Source organism: Lagenorhynchus albirostris, chromosome 18 (genome assembly GCF_949774975.1).
Source record: "Lagenorhynchus albirostris chromosome 18, mLagAlb1.1, whole genome shotgun sequence".
Taxonomy (NCBI): domain Eukaryota; kingdom Metazoa; phylum Chordata; class Mammalia; order Artiodactyla; family Delphinidae; genus Lagenorhynchus; species Lagenorhynchus albirostris.
Window position 1 is genome coordinate 67,323,433 of NC_083112.1, and position 16,857 is coordinate 67,340,289.

At 42.9% G+C, this 16,857-nt stretch overlaps 1 protein-coding gene across 3 annotated transcripts in view; it reads right to left on the reverse strand.

Moving 5' to 3' along the window:
• The window catches only part of SLC15A1 (solute carrier family 15 member 1), a 71,396-nt gene that overhangs the window by 20,581 nt on the left and 33,958 nt on the right, over positions 1 to 16,857 (reverse strand). For all 3 annotated transcript variants that reach the window (XM_060129021.1, XM_060129020.1, XM_060129022.1), the window contains exons 2-11: positions 13,710 to 13,726; positions 12,907 to 12,988; positions 12,659 to 12,800; positions 11,589 to 11,708; positions 8,755 to 8,854; positions 8,446 to 8,536; positions 6,460 to 6,543; positions 3,882 to 3,964; positions 1,530 to 1,616; positions 899 to 988 (exon numbers count right to left, since the gene is read on the reverse strand). In XM_060129021.1, the coding sequence (XP_059985004.1) occupies positions 899 to 988; positions 1,530 to 1,616; positions 3,882 to 3,964; positions 6,460 to 6,543; positions 8,446 to 8,536; positions 8,755 to 8,854; positions 11,589 to 11,708; positions 12,659 to 12,800; positions 12,907 to 12,913 (804 nt within the window). In that variant the 5' untranslated portion in view covers positions 12,914 to 12,988; positions 13,710 to 13,726. The remainder of the gene's footprint in view (positions 1 to 898; positions 989 to 1,529; positions 1,617 to 3,881; positions 3,965 to 6,459; positions 6,544 to 8,445; positions 8,537 to 8,754; positions 8,855 to 11,588; positions 11,709 to 12,658; positions 12,801 to 12,906; positions 12,989 to 13,709; positions 13,727 to 16,857) is intronic.

Here is a 16,857-nt window from a genome sequence, read left to right on the forward strand (position 1 = left end):
TTTCAGAAGGGTTAAGGGATTACGCCAAGTCACACAGATAAAAGGTGCTCAGTGCATTTCTAGTGCAAGCCTGATTCTAATAACCAGTTCCCGCCCAACATGCAAAACTTGTTCTTAAGATGTTGGTCTAAATTTCATACTTACAAATAAGGAGATTAATGTCTATTCTCAGTTTTTTCCAAGAGATGGTTTACCCTTTTAATAATCCCTCCTGTACAATAAAACCATACACGTGTGTAAATTTCTTCTTAAACCCCGGTTTCTCAAAGAAAGGATAGCTTATCACTTTGGCTACTGAGCGTCATGCATTGGGTTTTCTAACCCTATTTAGAAAAATTCCTAGGCACGCATCTTCCAGCTGTGGGAGAAAGAGCAGGGTGACAAGTCAATGATGTGTTCTAGCTCCTGCTCTGATTAGAATGACTTTGGCAGGCATTTCACATTTCTGGATGGTGCTTCTAGCCCAAGAATCCCGTTTCAGCGTGGAAGATATCAAGTCCCTCTCAGTCTAAATATTCTGTGTATCCCATAAAAGACAGTACAGTACAGCTTTTACATGCTGTATCAGGAGAAAAGCTCTGAATTCTCAATTTGGCTGGCAGGAGTCCTGGATACTTATCTTTCCCAAGGCTCCTCTACTCGACCCCGCCTACTTTTCTTCATTGTTTTGTCACAGAAATGTGGATAGAACCCTCTAGATAATTAAAAAAAAAAAAGGGGGGAAAGAAAGAAAGAAACCCTAGGTGATCGAACAGTTACCAAATAAATGAAATGTAAAAAAGGAACTGGAAGAGAACATTTTCAGGAGCTAAATACTAAGTAGGTACAGCTTGCCATGCGGTAATGCCCAAAGAATGTTTTGTTAATGAAGATGTACAGAAACACAGTTGCATATTACCTGCTGATCAAACAAGGCCCAGAACATGGGGAGAGGAATATACAGGAACATCACTCTTGTAACCATCTTAATTTGAGAGATGAGCTGCTCCTGCAGTTGGAGTGAGTGCGGGGACAAATCAGACATGACCTGTACCAGAGCTCTCAGCCAATGCTATTTTCAGCGTAGACATATTTGCATCTAGAGACAAGCTGGGAGGTGAGTAATTGTTCCAAGAACCCTATCACAGGTTTCTTTAGAAAACCCCAAATTCCTAAGGTGCTGAAAATAAGAGTGAAAACATCTTTAGGAGGTAAATTATTCAAATTTAAGTGTAAATTCACTAAATGTAAATCCCACCACCATCACTTAACCCTTCGATATTCAAACTAAAGTTATGTGGTCATAATGACATATAACGAACGGCAGATTATTCCACATGAATAACTATTAAGAGGTAATATTGTTTCCAGATAAATTATATCCATTGTTTCTCAAGGTCTTTTCAATATAAATAAGCACTCTCACACAGAGTCTTATTTAAAATGCTAATAAAGTTTATGAAGTTACGACGGATAATTCTGTCCACGTAGCCTATTTAATAATACGCATTATGATCACTGGGGCCGTTGAGGCTGTAATTATCACTTACATCGTATTTCTCGTTAGCCCAGTCCAGCCAATGCTCCCTCTTGGGAAATTTCTTACTCCGATGCTTAACCCTATTTTTGATGGCAAACTGAAGGAAGGAAGAACAATCAGATTTCAAAACAGAACTGATTCCTTTATCAGTGCAACACATTTCAATGAAACTCCCTTTAATGGAAGACTTACAAGAGAAGCAAAATATAAAATTGTAGATGTTAGTATAATGATGATGCTAAAGGCATGACATGCATTTATTTCAAACCTCTCACTAACTGAGAGCGTTTGAGCTGGGGTAAACGAAATCACGCTGTTACTTACTACTTTACTCTCCGGATTCTCTAGAGAGGAGCGTTCAGTAGAAATACAACACATGACACATTTGCCATTTGAGTTTTCTGGTAGCCATGTTAACAAGTAAAAGGGAAACAGGTGAAATTCATTTTAAATATATTTTATTTAACCCAACAAACCCCAAGTATGGTCTTAACATGTACTCAATGTTAAAAAATTAGTGAAAAAATTTACATTCTCTTTTCATACCAAGTCTTCAAAATCTAGGGTATACTTCACGCTTACGCCACATTTCATTTTGGATGCTAAATTTTTACCAGAAATGTTTGATCTGTATTTACACTGTCTAAAATTTATGCTTGAAAAACTAGACTTACACACCTAAGTTGTTTCAAACATATTTAAAAGCTGTCCAATAACTGAATTGAGTACTGGTTTTGAAATTTAAGAGAACCCACTACATAGAAATACGTGTATAAGAAATTACATAATTTAAATTAATTTAAGTGAAATCCAATTTAAAATTCTGTTCCCCAGTTGCACTTGCCACATTTCAAGTGTTCGATAGCCACACGTGGCTAGTGGCTACCATACTGGATGGTGAAGGCCTATTATAATGTATTACGGTCACACGAAGGAGAGGGAGAACTCACTACATAGAAACAGAAGTAGAAGAAAATAAAGATTATAGTTGAACATACTTTAAAACATGGTAACACTGATCCAAAAAACATACCTACCTACCACCACCCATTACAAAATTAGAGGCTTCCAAGATTCCTTGTTTGTAAGATGCCTTTAGGAAAGCAAAGTACATTCACAGTGATGTAACAGCAGGAGAAGGCAATGGTGATGCCAGCTGGGGACATGCATGTGACTTTGTGACTTAAAAGCAATAACTCAAAGCTACAAGGTGACTTAGGATGCTGGGAAATAACAATATCATTTTCATGACTAAATAGCTTGAAATTGTTCTTTTGGCGTTGGGGCTAAGTCATCAGTTACTTGGGAAGAAAGAACTTAGAGATCACTGGAATTGGATCATTCCTATTAGACTGGAAAAAGCTTTGTGGTGGGAATAGTTCCAATGTTAGAGGAAAGTGTAGGAGGAAAAGGGAATGGCAGCGAGGCGGGAGAATTTTTGACTTTGATAAAGTATACATGTATAGTTTAACACAATAACACCAGGAAAAGGGGAAAGTAAGTGACTAAAATTATCTTAAGGCTGCCTTTACATCCAAAAGATTACCCACACTTAAAAAAAATGAGTGACACATTACTCCCTGATTATACAATGTAGATATTCCTTTAAAAAAAAAATGGGTAGCACATTTGAGAATAAAGTTATTTGACTCCATTATTTAAAAATTCCTACACTCAATATTGATTTCCTGCCTTAAAATGTGCCTGTGTGGACACATACCGTGTAGATGCACATGGAAGAAACCATATTCCGCATGTTCCTGTTTGGTGAAATAGTCTTGGAAACAAGACTCCTGATGTCTGCATAGTATGACATAGATGCACTATAAGTTAAACACTGTTCTATTTTCAGCAACTTGCTGGACTTCAATTTTTGTCATAAATTTTTTTCTAAGTATTACATACATTGATAATCTTTTCATGTGACGCTGCGTTCATTTTTAAAAGTTATTTTCTTGGCCTTAGTTCCTGCACGTAGGATTACTGACACTTTCCACACTTCAGACTCTGGATATACACTATGAAACCAGACCTCTCCATTTTTGTTTCACTGCTCCCTGACAAACATCAGATGTTGTCTATCATTTTAAGAGGTAAAGAGTCCCTTTGATTTGCTTTTCTATCACCACTGATCTTATTTTATAAGTTCAATAGCCATTTCCATCCCTCCCTTTTTGAGTTCTGTTTGTGTCCTTTTCCATTTGGTGAGTTTTATAAGAAACTTCAATTTATCAAAAAAGGAAAGAACAAGAATAAAATGTCTAAAGGAAAGTCAAACGTTCATTGAATTTTAATTTAAAGGAGGTAGAAGGCTCTGGGGTGACTAAATGTGATTGAGAGAGAAGACTACTGAAATACTTACCCCAATACACCTGGCGACTTTAGCCATGACATTACCCTGGGGCTGGACCTTCTTGTACATTCCACTGCCAATGACAAATACAACTGGGGAGGGCAAAAGAAGATAAGTCAACAGGGAGTTTGACAGAACTATCTGTGAACTAGAATATGTGTTTTTATTTGAGTTACAACCTTGTTTTGGAGATACCGGGATTACTCATTAGTGTTGGTTTACCTCCCTCTCTCCCGGTTTCTAGAGTGCTTTTGATTCTAACGATCACAGCAGCTTCTGAGTAATATTATATTGTGTTCTCATATATGAACATTGAAGCCTAATACTATCTCCTTCCCAGAACTTGGGGCAGCTTGCAGACACTCGGTAGAGCTATTTGAGCACAAGTTCTATCCCTCTTTACAGGGATAAATGCTTTCACAAAGCAGATTAATGCATTATTCTACAAATACATAGAACACAGCTTTAATTTTCTGGCTGCAATAGCAAGAGAAAGTTTCTTCTTTTTTTAAAATCTTCAGACAAAAATAGGAACTAATCTGTTGAAACTTCTACTTAATCACATATGGCAGAATTTATTCTGTGGTCATGGTACAGAAACAGTTACCATTAATTGTATGTGCAGTTACAGTTTTACGAAAAGTTAAAAGGTTCTTTTTCAATGAGGCCATTCTTCCATGGACCTTCTTATAAAATGCATAATACTGTGAAAATAATTTAGGGGGAAAAAAAAGCCTTTCTGCAAGAAACTCTGAAAACCACAATCTCTATGCTGGGATTTCTGATTATCCAATATCACAATTCAATAATTTTAAAACATCGACGAATTGCTTGACTTCTACTTGTTTTCCCCAATTTAAGAAGACATGAAGTTTTGCCAACTCTCAAGCATATCTCCAAGTGTGTGCCTGGATTGTAGATGTTCTTTACAGTTAAAGGAAGAGGAGTTCACTTGTATTCTCACCCAATGCTAATTTCCCTCAATCCAGACATGGAATACCCAGTTGAGTATTCCATTTGAGTTTACCTCTTTTTGTCAACCAATATTTTAATCTTTAAGCTTCTGATTAACTAATGAACTTGTTCAAGCATAGGATTGTTGCCGATAGGAACTTCTAGAGAGGATGGTAAGGCATAGGATTTGGCCTCTTCTCAAATCCATTATAAGAAAAAGCATAATCTTTGATGTAAGGATGACTCATAGGGACGAAAAGAGAATTTACCTGATGCCAATTTAACACAGCATCTGGCATAAAACAATAGTTTTGAAAACCTATCTCTTTACCCAGAATTGAAGGAGAGAAGGCATATATAAGCCTTCTAGGGGAGAGTGGCAATATTTAAACAATTACAGAAGAAAATGGATCTTAAAAAGGAGGCGAATCCTGAGCTTTCGCCTAAGTTTAAGGATAAAGCTAAATTACTACAACATGAGCAAAAGAGATGAAAAAGGGCATACTCAATACTATTAAAAACTGGTTAAAAAAAAAATCAGAGAACGTGATAGTGCTGACTGCTACCTCATCTGAGAGGGAGGAGATGCTATGAAGGCTTGAGATGGTTATTGGGTTCTGTTTCCTTCTTTTGCTTCTGTTGTAGATTGAACTGTGTTCTCCCCAAAAGATGTTGAAGTCCCTGTCCCCAGGACCTCAGAATGTTACCTCATTTGAAAATCCAATCTTTGCAGATGATGAAGTTAAGGAGAAGTCATTAGGGTGGGTCCTACTCCAAAATGACTGGTGTCCTTATCAAAAGGGGACATTTGGACACAGATGCACGCACAGGGGGAAGGCTGTGGACCGACTGAAGTTATACTGCCACAAGCCAGGGAACGATTAGAGGTAGCAGGGAAGCCTGGAAGAGATTCTTCCCTAGGGCCTTCAGAGGGAGCATGGCTCTGCTGACATATTGATCTTGGACTTCCAGCCTCCAGAACTGTAAGACAATTAATAAATTTCTGTTGTTTAAGCTACTCAGTCTGTGACATTTTGTCATGGCAGCCCAAGGAAATGAAGACACCTACCATCTTTTAAACTGGACTATCCCTTGTAGAAAACTCTTCAGACCTCCTAAAAAGCCAATGCCAAGAACTTATGTGCAAATGACTATACACATATATTCCTCCCAGAGGGAAGACAGTCTTGTAGAAACATTTAGAGATGATACATTATGGAAAACTAGATGTTCACTGGAAATATTTAAGTGACAATTGGACCAGGTTGCCATGTCTTCAGGCAAGTTGTAGATGCGCACATGTTGATAACAAAAGCTTTCAGCCATGGTTTCACCTAGTCTAGCAGATTCTATCACCTTCTTCTTAATCTGCCTAAATAGTTTCAAACCTTTAAATGTCCAACTCAGTTGATCCCCTTTCCTCTGGACTCTTTTTTGATCCTACTTTTTCTGAAACAATACGCCAACTCTACTTTCTTTGAATTCTCAGAGTATGTTTAACATGGGATAGCAATTCTTTGTATTACTTACTATTACAATTTGTTACATGAACTTTTAAAAACTGGTCACAACAATTAATATGAAGGCCTGACCTGATCACAGGACTGTAGTAATTCAACTGATTTCTACTTACTCAGAGATACAGCCATAAGGGCAGCAGGAACCCCGAACGCCAATGGGTAACAAGCTTTTTTACTGTGAATTCCACATTCTTGAACTGGGGAGAAATGACAAGATTAAAATTCATTATGGCAATGGTAATACTCATCTATTTCCCGGTTTTGTAAATCCCTAACTGGTTCTTACATATTGTTTTCACTTAATGTTCTAGACTTATCCATTTGCCTTACTGATGTCATTGCAAGTAGACGGTCATTGCAGTAGACCGATGTCTACTACAAGGCTGAGCAAACGGCTTTGCAGTAGAAAGAGCAGGAGATGGAGGTGGGTTCTAACCTTAGCCACTAAATAGACGTCTGATACCAGCTAAGCCAAAATCAGTGGGAATCCTTATGTTCTGTGGACTGACTTACTGGGAGAGACGAAAATGACCTAGACACAATAATATGAAGAAAGTGGGACTCAGAAAGTAAAATCAAAGGGCCCTGGAAAATCAGGATTATATGTCCCTGAATTCATGCCAATTAGAAAACCATTAGATGACCCAGGGTAGGGGTCAATAAACTTTTTTGTGAACAGCCAGATAGTAAATCTTTTAGGCTGTGGACCTGTCCTAACTACTCAGCCCTGCCTTTGTAGGTGAAAGCAGCCATAGACAATACACACATGGATGGTCTTGTCCAGATCTCTGGATTTGGCCTGTGGGCCATAGTCTCCTAACTCCTGTCTGAAGATCTACTTGAGCTCTGAAATCCTAGGGTTGGTAGGGAAAAACTTAAGACTCTGGAAGGGGCAACAGAAATTACTGGAAGTCCTTTCAATGGAGTTCTAGAGCCTCCAGGAATCATCTGATCCTAAAGGGGTTTGTCTCTGTTTTTGACCAACTGTTTCACAGTTCTGCAGAGAAAGAACTTAACTAGGCAGAAAACTATAGTCATACAAATGTTTCCTGCTCGTTACTGTACAAATGATTCCTATTCACAGCAATGCAAAATAATCCCCCCATCCAGTAAAGAACCTAAATCTCTGTTAGTCAAATCCTTATTTGAACTGATTGTAGCAGCTTTCCAGTTCCCTCATTAACTAATAAGTTACATAAAATCTCTGTCATGCTGACGTTATATCTGTATGAGAGCCATGATGTTCCCTTAAAAATTATCCTATTACACATTTTCTAATTCAAACATGCACAACACATATTCTAGTAGAACCTGGAGGCGGGGGAGGTTAGGGGGTGAGAAAACATAATGTAAGAATAAAAGCTAGTACATTTTCATACAAAGCAAGTTGGAATGGGGTTTAAGTGTCATCTTCAAAGTGCTACTACAGGCAGAAATACATAAACTCCATAAATTATCTTCTTTCATAGTTTATTCTGACTCGAGGTGTGGACACCATAGTCCTGTTTTGGTCTAATTTGTCCCCAAATATTCCCTTCCATATGGGAAATTCATAAACCCTCAATGGAGTGCTGACAAGCACAAAACTGTGAGCTGATGACAGACGCTGCCCCATTCTCTTCCTTGGGGGCAGTTCTTTTAGAAATATCTGAGATGATGGGAAAGCAAAGAATAAAACCTTGCCTGCTAAATTCTTCCTGGCTCGCTGAACGTCACTGGGGAGCAAAGCTTGAAGGCAAAAATGTCAACTATGGCCCACCCGCTGTGGTTTCCAAACAGCCTCTCTTGTCTTATCTCTTACCATGAGTAAGGACTTTGCATTAATAATAAGTTAGAAAAATCGATTGCTATGCTAAGGACGGTTTAACTTCTTCAGGGGTCACTGGGATAAGGGATTCAAATAAGATTAGCAGTTAAATCTTGAAAGAAAAGTAGCTGGCATTCCAGATTTCACTGTATCCTCTAGGATGTATGTGACAGCTGAGGCATCGTGGGAGAATTGTGGGACAGGACAAACCAACAAGGACTCAACCTTTTCACCTGACTTCTCTTCACAATTAAAAAAAGAAAAACCAAGGTCCACTTCAGATATTTTTTACCTCTGAGCATGGGAGTGATGATAGTAGACAGCAAACTTCCAGCATTAATGGCCAAATAAAAGATGGAAAAAAATCTGTTTCTTTGTTTTTCCTGTAATAAAAAAGGATAAGGTAGGGTGATTTTGGCAATACAGTAACGGATCAACTGTAGCCGATGATCTGACTTGACTTTGAACTTAGCTTTGGTCAGTGTCTTACTTTCATGTGTACTCGAACAGCCTCCAATGGAGAATACACTTTGACCATGGAATTTGATTCCTCAGTGTTTATAATCACTTACATGGTTTCTGTGGTGACGCATGCTCTCACCTGGCCCTTTTCAAACTGATCTCCACCAAATGCAGACACACAAGGCTTTATCCCTCCGGTACCCAGAGCTATCAGGGCCAGGCCAACCATGGACAGTGCCCTAGGGAAAGAGATGGGTATTGCTGAAATGTGAGATCCTTAAAATCATCGGCCTCTCTTTCCCCTAATTTCCCTAAGAGGACCAGGCACACAGAGAAGGGATTCAACCTGTATCAGAAGATAATTCAAGAAATGCAGTCTTGACAGTTGAATGAAACTTGAACTCAAGGGTCTTCAAATTCATACTTTTATCTAATAATTTACCATCTAGAAAATTTAAAGAAATGGCTTGAATTCGGAACAAAGATTTAGGTATGGAGTTCTTTTGTAGCCTTATGATTTTTAGCAAAAGAATGGGTAAGTGAAATTTTAAGCATTGTCTCTGGTACAGTCATAACAGACTAATAATAGTCATTAAAAGACATTAGAAAACATGATTTAATTGCAAAGCAGAATAGCAGGTTATGTAGTAGGATCTTAACTTGTTCACAAAGTACAGAAGACTGAAAAAAGCAGAGCAAAATGTTTATTACTATAACTTTTTATAATAAAAAAGAGATTATTTATAATAATAAAAGGGATTAAAGAGCTGGGGGTTTTTTGTTTTTTTTGTTTTTTTTTTTGCGGTACACGGGCCTCTCACTGTTGTGGCCTCTCCTGTGTGGAGCACAGGCTCCAGACGCGCAGGCTCAGCGGCCATGGCTCATGGACCCAGCCGCTCCGCGGCATGTGGGATCTTCCCGGACCGGGGCACGAACCCGTGTCCCCTGCATCGGCAGGCGGACTCTCAGCCACTGCGCCACCAGGGAAGCCCTAAACTTAAATTTTTTAAATTTACTTTTGTGTTTTCCAAGTTATCTGTGTTTTATCTCCTGAATTGAAGAAAAGCACTCACAGAATTTACCAACCCTCATTTTGTTAGATTTACAATAGGTTACTACAAATTTCAGGTTTTATAAGTGTTGATTCCATATCTTCTTGATTGCTAATATTGTTTTAAAATGCTAAAAAAATATTTTATGAAACAGATAAAGTCAAGGAAGATACTGCACATAGAAAGAATTCTTTAAAAAATCATGCCCATCTTCCTAGACTAACTGGCAGAAGCACCTCTTTCATCTTGCTTGCCTCTTAAAACAACTTGTGTTTGGCGGTGTCACTCTGAGCATTTTAAAGGACAACAAAAACATGGCCGGTTGAATATTATATACCGTGCACTCTCGTGAGGACTGTAGGCAGGTTTCAATACTAACCCCGTGAAATAAAATAAGTCACTAAGCTTTCTTGAGTACCTACTGCTTGCCAGGCAGTGCTCTAGGTGTTCTACCTGGATTAACGCACAGGCAGGTACTATTACAAATAAGGACAACTGGGCACAGAGGTTAAGAATCTTGCTGAAGATCAACACTAGTCAGAGGCACAGGCAGAACCTGAACCCATATGGCCTGGCTCCGAACTCCATGTTCTTAATTGATATTGTTGATTAGAAAACTGAGGTGTGGAGGAGGTAAGTTGGCCTGGGTCCTACAGCTCCTCTGTGGGACTCAGAGATCCTGGTAATCTGAGCTGTGGATTATACCCTGCTTATACCCACTCCCCTCCACCTACACAGCTCCCTGGGGACACCACGGGTTCACATCCAGGGACCTAGCCTGGGTGGCAATCTGATTGACTAACAAACCAGAAACACAGATACTGCAGATACTAATTTGAATTTCAATAATACTTTCCCAACCCATTAGATGGTTTACTCATAGATCGAGGAATCGAAACAAAAGAACAGAAAACGAAATAAATCTTTACAACTTGTCTGCTAGGCCAGACTGCCATGAAGGGAAATTCATCTCACAGAGGAGCAGTTGTCAATAACACTGTTCATCAAGAAAGCAGAACATAGGGCTAGAAAAAATATTTATGAAACTGAGTTACCGAAAAATGAGCAGAAATGTGGTACAAGACAGAAAATCAAAGGTACAGAGTCTTGAGGAAACCTGGGGCAATTGAGGATCAAGGTCTGTGGGAGTTCATGTCCCTCTAGGGAAGATGGAGATTAATACAAACATCCTGTGCACTGACCACGCCTCATGGGAGATGCACCCAAGACACCAAGCCTTCAAGTGAGCAATGACTCCAGACAACTGTTAGGATGGTGACATACTGAGGACCCAACTCTGAGTCAATTCAACACCTTTCTCTACACTGATGAGGGTGGAAAGCTTTCCTTACACTTATGGTGAAGGTTCAAGGAAAATGATTAAAAATTAGAGCACCAAAGGGGGGAGGGATAAATTAGGAGTTTGGGATCAGCAGATACCAACTACTATACATGAAATAGATAAACAGGGCTTCCCTGGTGGCGCAGTGGTTGAGAGTCTGCCTGCCGATGCAGGGGACACGGGTTTGTGCCCCGGTCCGGGAAGACCCCATATGCCGCAGAGCAGCTGGGCCTGTGAGCCATGGCCGTTGGGGCTGCGTGTCCGGAGCCTGTGCTCCGCAACCGGAGAGGCCACAGCAGTGAGAGGCCCGTGTACCGCAAAAAAAGAAAAAAAAAGATAAACAACAAGGTCCTACTGTACAGCACAGAGAACTATATTCAATATCTTGTAATAAACCATAATGGAAAAGAATATGAAAAAGAATATATAAATGTATAACTGAGTCACTTTGCTGCACATCAGAAACTAACACATTGTAAATCAACTATGCTTCAATAAAAAAATTTTTTTTTTAAATTACAGCACCAAACAAGCAACTAGTGAGAGGATGGGGTAGGGCCGCAGTTAACATCAACTCACACGTGCACAGAAATATTGTCAGGGTTTCCATCATGGTTGAAGTCCACGAGGTCATTAATTGAGCTCACTGCAATGACTACTTGTCCAATGGTGTAGACAATGGACAGCGACACAATTGTCCTGTGTTAAAAGAGGTCAAGAGAATCCAAGTTAATTGTACAAGAGCCATACACTTCCTACGCCAGCGCGAAAAGGCCTCTGCTTCCAACTTTCAAAAGCCCAGTCACGATTCTCCTTGTTTCTCAAACTGGGACAATTACCTGATAAACCTTTGCAAGGCAGAGCCTGCTGAAGAATTTGTTCCTCAGCATGTAAGCACTGAGCGAAGTTTTGGCTGCGAGAACCTGGGGAGGCAGAAGATCTGTTCTTTCTTTCAACTATTTGAAAGACTCAGTGTCTATTGTTACCTAGCTACTGAAATGATGACCTGTATCTTTAAATAGTCAGAGATATTTATCTTGCACCTGGTAACAATATTCGGGCAGGAGTGGTCCATTGGTTATTTTTGAATTATATTGAGTAATTTTGAGATAGTGAATATTCCTGCCTCTGCCCGTGTCATGCATTTGACCTGGAAGAGCCTTTACTTCCTTCTGTGTTAAGTCCAAGGAAATGTCCCAACGACCCGCCCCCTGCCCCCGCATCGAGCGCACTCTTGGAGCTCTTCCTGCAGGACTGGTTGAGCACCCCGTGCTTGTGGTCCAGCAGTTTGAGCCTTTCAGCAGCTGGGTTGTTTTGAGGGAGCTTTTTTGTTCTCCCAGCCCTTAATTTCTTACGCGTCATTAACAACAGACGCTATCCCTCCTACTATTTCAAGATGCGACAAAGATGTTATAAGTGTTTAGAGGAGGAAAAAAAATCCTACCGATGCTACTTGCATTCACCCTGCCGAATGCCAGGCACTGTGCTGACTTCTGACTATATGAGGATGAGTAGAAACAGGGCCTGGGACTCTCTCCTAAGAGTTTTACGTTCCCTGATTCTTCGTTCCCCTAGCCCACCCTCCGAAACCCCAAAGCTTATCATTACTTGTTGGCTTGCTCGTTAACAAGAAACCTGCCACGACTCACTTGAACTTCCCCAGCCAGGAGTCGGCAATGAGAGCTCCGAGAATGGGCGTCAGGTAGCACAGAGCCACAAACGTGTGATAGATGGCGGTGCTCAGATTGTCGTTCCAGTGGAGGAAACTTTGAAAGTACAGAATCAGGATTGCTTTTTGCCGAGGGTGGTGGAGGACGAGAGGGCAACAAAGTTAGCAGTGGCTACAGTAACTCAAGCTCTTCACTGACGGGGGGTGGGGAGAGTGTTGAAGAGTTACCTCTCATTCCATAGTAGGAAAATCTTTCACAGAACTCATTGATCACGATGAAGAAGATGCTCACGGGATAACCAAAGCAGCTCTGACAAAGAGAAACAGTCTGCGTTTGAAACAAGCTCCTCACTGGTCCATATTCGCCAGTGAGGGCTAACGGCATGGAAAGTAGCGGATGCGTGTTTAGTAACTTATCAAAGGCACTCCAGAGGTGGAATCAAGAATTAAAAAGTTTCATTCCCTTACACTCTACATAGAGACAACAATGAAATGAAGATTTTCTTGTTTTATAGTTTTACTGTTAGTCTGAGAAAAGCTAGACAGGCAGACCTCAGAGATATTGTGGGTTTGGTTCCAGACCATCGCAATAAAGCAATAATTGCAATAAAACAAGTCATACAAAGTTTTGGGTTTCCCAGTGCATATGAAAGTTATGTTTACACTGTACTGTGGTCTGTTAAGTGTGCAATAGCCTTATGCCTAAAAAAATAAGGTACATACCTTAAGTTACGAATGCTTTGTTGCTGAAAAATGCTAACCATCATCTGACAACACAGGGTTGCCACAAACCTTCAATCTGTACAGAAACACAGTCTCTGGGAAGCACAATAAAACGAGGTAGGCCTGTACAGAGCATTTCCTAAAGAGAAGAAATGTCACACCGGAACTCAGGAGGGTCCCTTCATTGGTGTGAGATGCATGAGGTGCATTTGTTAAGCAAATGAAGCACAGCTGTGAACATTTACGGGCAAAACAGGTTGTAAAGTTTACATCATGAAGCTACGTGGAGAAGTAGAAAGGATACTCACCGGCCGTGAGAACGTTCCTGAAAGAAAACAAAATGCCGCCGTTAGAGTCAAGTACTTAAAATGCTTTCGGCTGAGTTAATCTCAGACCCTCCGTGTTGGTCAGGCCGTCGGGTGTGTTGTCCAGACCCTCCGGCCCTGCCCACCATCCCAGTCCCAGGCCTGGGCCGCTCCTCCGAGTCGGGCTGGGCTGGTGGCTGCATTTTCTTTCAATCACCTGCTCGGGCAACTCGCGTGTGTGGTCAGGATGGAGAGCCAGAGGCTCCGAAAATCTGCCGAAACCACTTCCTCCTTAAAAGACTTAAAAAGGCTGCCCAATGCCCACGGGATGGAATCCAAACTTCACCATCTCACAAGGTCAGAGGGTTTGGATGGGGGTTAAACAGAAAACGCTTAAGAGTGCCTGCTACACAGTGAGGTCCCACGCCCGTCCTGTTCCCCGGGCCGCCCTTCCTCCCGCCCGGCCCCGGCACACAAGGCTCCCGGGACACGCCACGCGCGCCCACCTAAAGTCCTCAACGAGACAGCGACCCCTCTGCCGGGAAGCCTCCTTTTAACGTGCCCCTTCCCTTCGCGAAGCCTCCTCTGACCTCCCCACGTCCCCGGTGTCTTTGCGTCAGAAAAGTGAATTAGAACAGGAAGAAAATGGGTGAGAATCCAAGTGAGTTGGTAAAAACTGGGTGCCGCTGACCACCTTCGAAGTCCTAGCTGTCCCCTTGATCCCCTCTGTTCCAGCCGCTGCTTTTCTGTCTCCGCTGAGTTCCAGCCGGAGCGGCCTGTAGTCTCACCTGCGCCACTGCCGATACCGACAGCCTGGCCCGCGCCAATCAGGGTCTGTCACAGGCGGTCCCAGCGCCCACCGCTCCCCGCGGCCCCTCCTCCGGCCGCACTGACGACCTTCGAGTCCCCCGCGGGGCTCTGGATCCGTGACACCACAGCAATGGTTCTCAGACCGGAGGCTGCCTCAGAGGCACCCCCAGGGCTGGGGGGGAGCAGGCTTCTGGCCCCCACGCCCAGAGCTGCTGTCCCTGTAGGCCTGGCGTGGTCCCTCGAGCTTGCATTTCTAACAAGTTCCAAGGGGATGTCGGTGCTGCTGGTCCAGGGACCACACTCGGAGAATCACACGCAGACTGTGAGGTCGAGTCGCCTGACAGATCTACGTAAGTAAGTTTTATCCCTGCCCTGTCCCCGAGCACCAGAGAGACCCGCCTGTGCCCTGTGCCCCAGGGGCGGGGGCGGGGCGTGGGAGGGAACCGGACACTGAAGCCGGACGGCACGCTGGCGTCTCCACCACGGCCCCCAGCGCCAGCTCTTGCACCTTCCCCGTTCTGGGCCTTTCCTCTCGGACCTGCCACCTTGTGTTTTCAGTATGTGCAAGTCCAGGGCCCCATCCCACAAGAAACAAACTGCAGCTCTGCCTGAGGAACTCCCTTCTGGGCCTGGACCGCGTGGTCCTCCAGGGCCCCCTTCATCTCGTGGGCCGGGGTCTTCCTTCCTGAAGCCGCTCATGCTGGGCTGTGGGTATCTGCACTTCCCCAGCTCAGCACGGCCTCACACCCCACACCAGACAGTCTCCAATTCTTGCCTCATCATTTAAGAGCAGTGATGCTATTTTAGTCCTTGTCCTAAGGTGGGAAATATTAAAATTCTGGAAGGAGATTCTTCACCACTAACAGACTGGTTTTCTCCCCAGTTAGACTTCCTTGTGGGAAGGGGCTGCTCTCAGGGGCAACATGTGAAGAATGCAGGCATGGGGTCAGATGGGTAATGGGATCTCAGTCCTGACCCCCCGTGACCCTGGGCAAGCCCACCTCCCCTGTGGACAGCCTGCCTATCAGATGAAGATAACGTCACCCACCTTCTAGGATGACTGTAAGAGTTCCACATGGGAAGCCCCAGACCAGGGCTCAATGGGTCCTTCAGTGGGAGATGCTACCACATCAGAATCCTCAGCCCCTCACACGGTGCTTTTCAGAGTGGAAATTAAATGTTTGTTGAATGAATACATATTCCAAAGATCCAGCCACATCAGTCATCAAGTACCATGTTCAGATCCTGGCTCTGCCACTTAGCAGTTCCATTTGCCCCGCTAGCCTCCTTCTGTTGGTGAGGCTGACCTGGTGGCTTCATCAGTGTCCCCATGTCTTCCCAATCCCCATAGAGTTTGGCCAATGGGGAGCCGTAGCAGGAGGTCAGAGGGTCAGGGTGTTCCTCTCCCTGAGGCTTTGCCCAGGCCACCTCAGATGGCTGAACCCTCAAGTGTCAGCCACTGTGCCTCCGAGGTCGGCCCTCTCTCTCTCCACACGACTCTCCTTCCAGGTTTCCATCCCGGTTTTTTCCACTTCCTACAGGTGTTAACAGTAAGGCCAATACTCCGGGTACCTGCACCATCACTTATGGTGCCCTGCCCCCCACCCATCTAAATGTCTTTCTGTGAATAAACACCCCTATTTTGAGAATGCCATCGGTTTCCTGCTGGGCCCATCATGGACAAACAAGCCACGTTTCATCACCAGACTACATGTTGCCGTGTTTCATCACCAGAGTGGGGAGACGGCCACTCTGCTGTGAAATAAAAGGACCTGCCAGGAAGGCGCTTTTGCAAAGTTCTACAGGACCAGCCTGTTGGCAGTATTCGAAGCCTGTTTCTTTGCTCTGTCTTCTTGAGGATCTAGCAGGACCATACGACGCTCCGCCTACTTCGACTTCAGATAATGTAGCCTTACCACTGTCTCCCAAAGACCAGACAAAGCAATGAGTGTCGTCCACACAACAGCTCAGGTTGGTTCTTGCAATGGGCCTTCTAGAGAAAAGCAGGAGGAGGGTATGAAAATCCAGACTCAACAGAGACAGCCTGGAGCTTTGCTGCAATCATCTCTTCCACATGTCTCTCAGAATTCTGGTTTGCAGGGAAAGACTTCACCTGGCCAAGGTAGCACCTGTGATTTTTTGGCTAAATATTATTTAGCACCAATTATTTGCTAAATAATAATGGCAAAGGTTTTGTTTAGTTCAGACATGAATAGGGTTACAGCAAAGAGATCTTAAACCTTATTACAGCAACCGTTGCACCCAGAACTACATGATGGAAAATGAAATTCCTGAACTCCAAGTGAAAATCTGAGATTTAGTACCCACTCATCACTCGGGA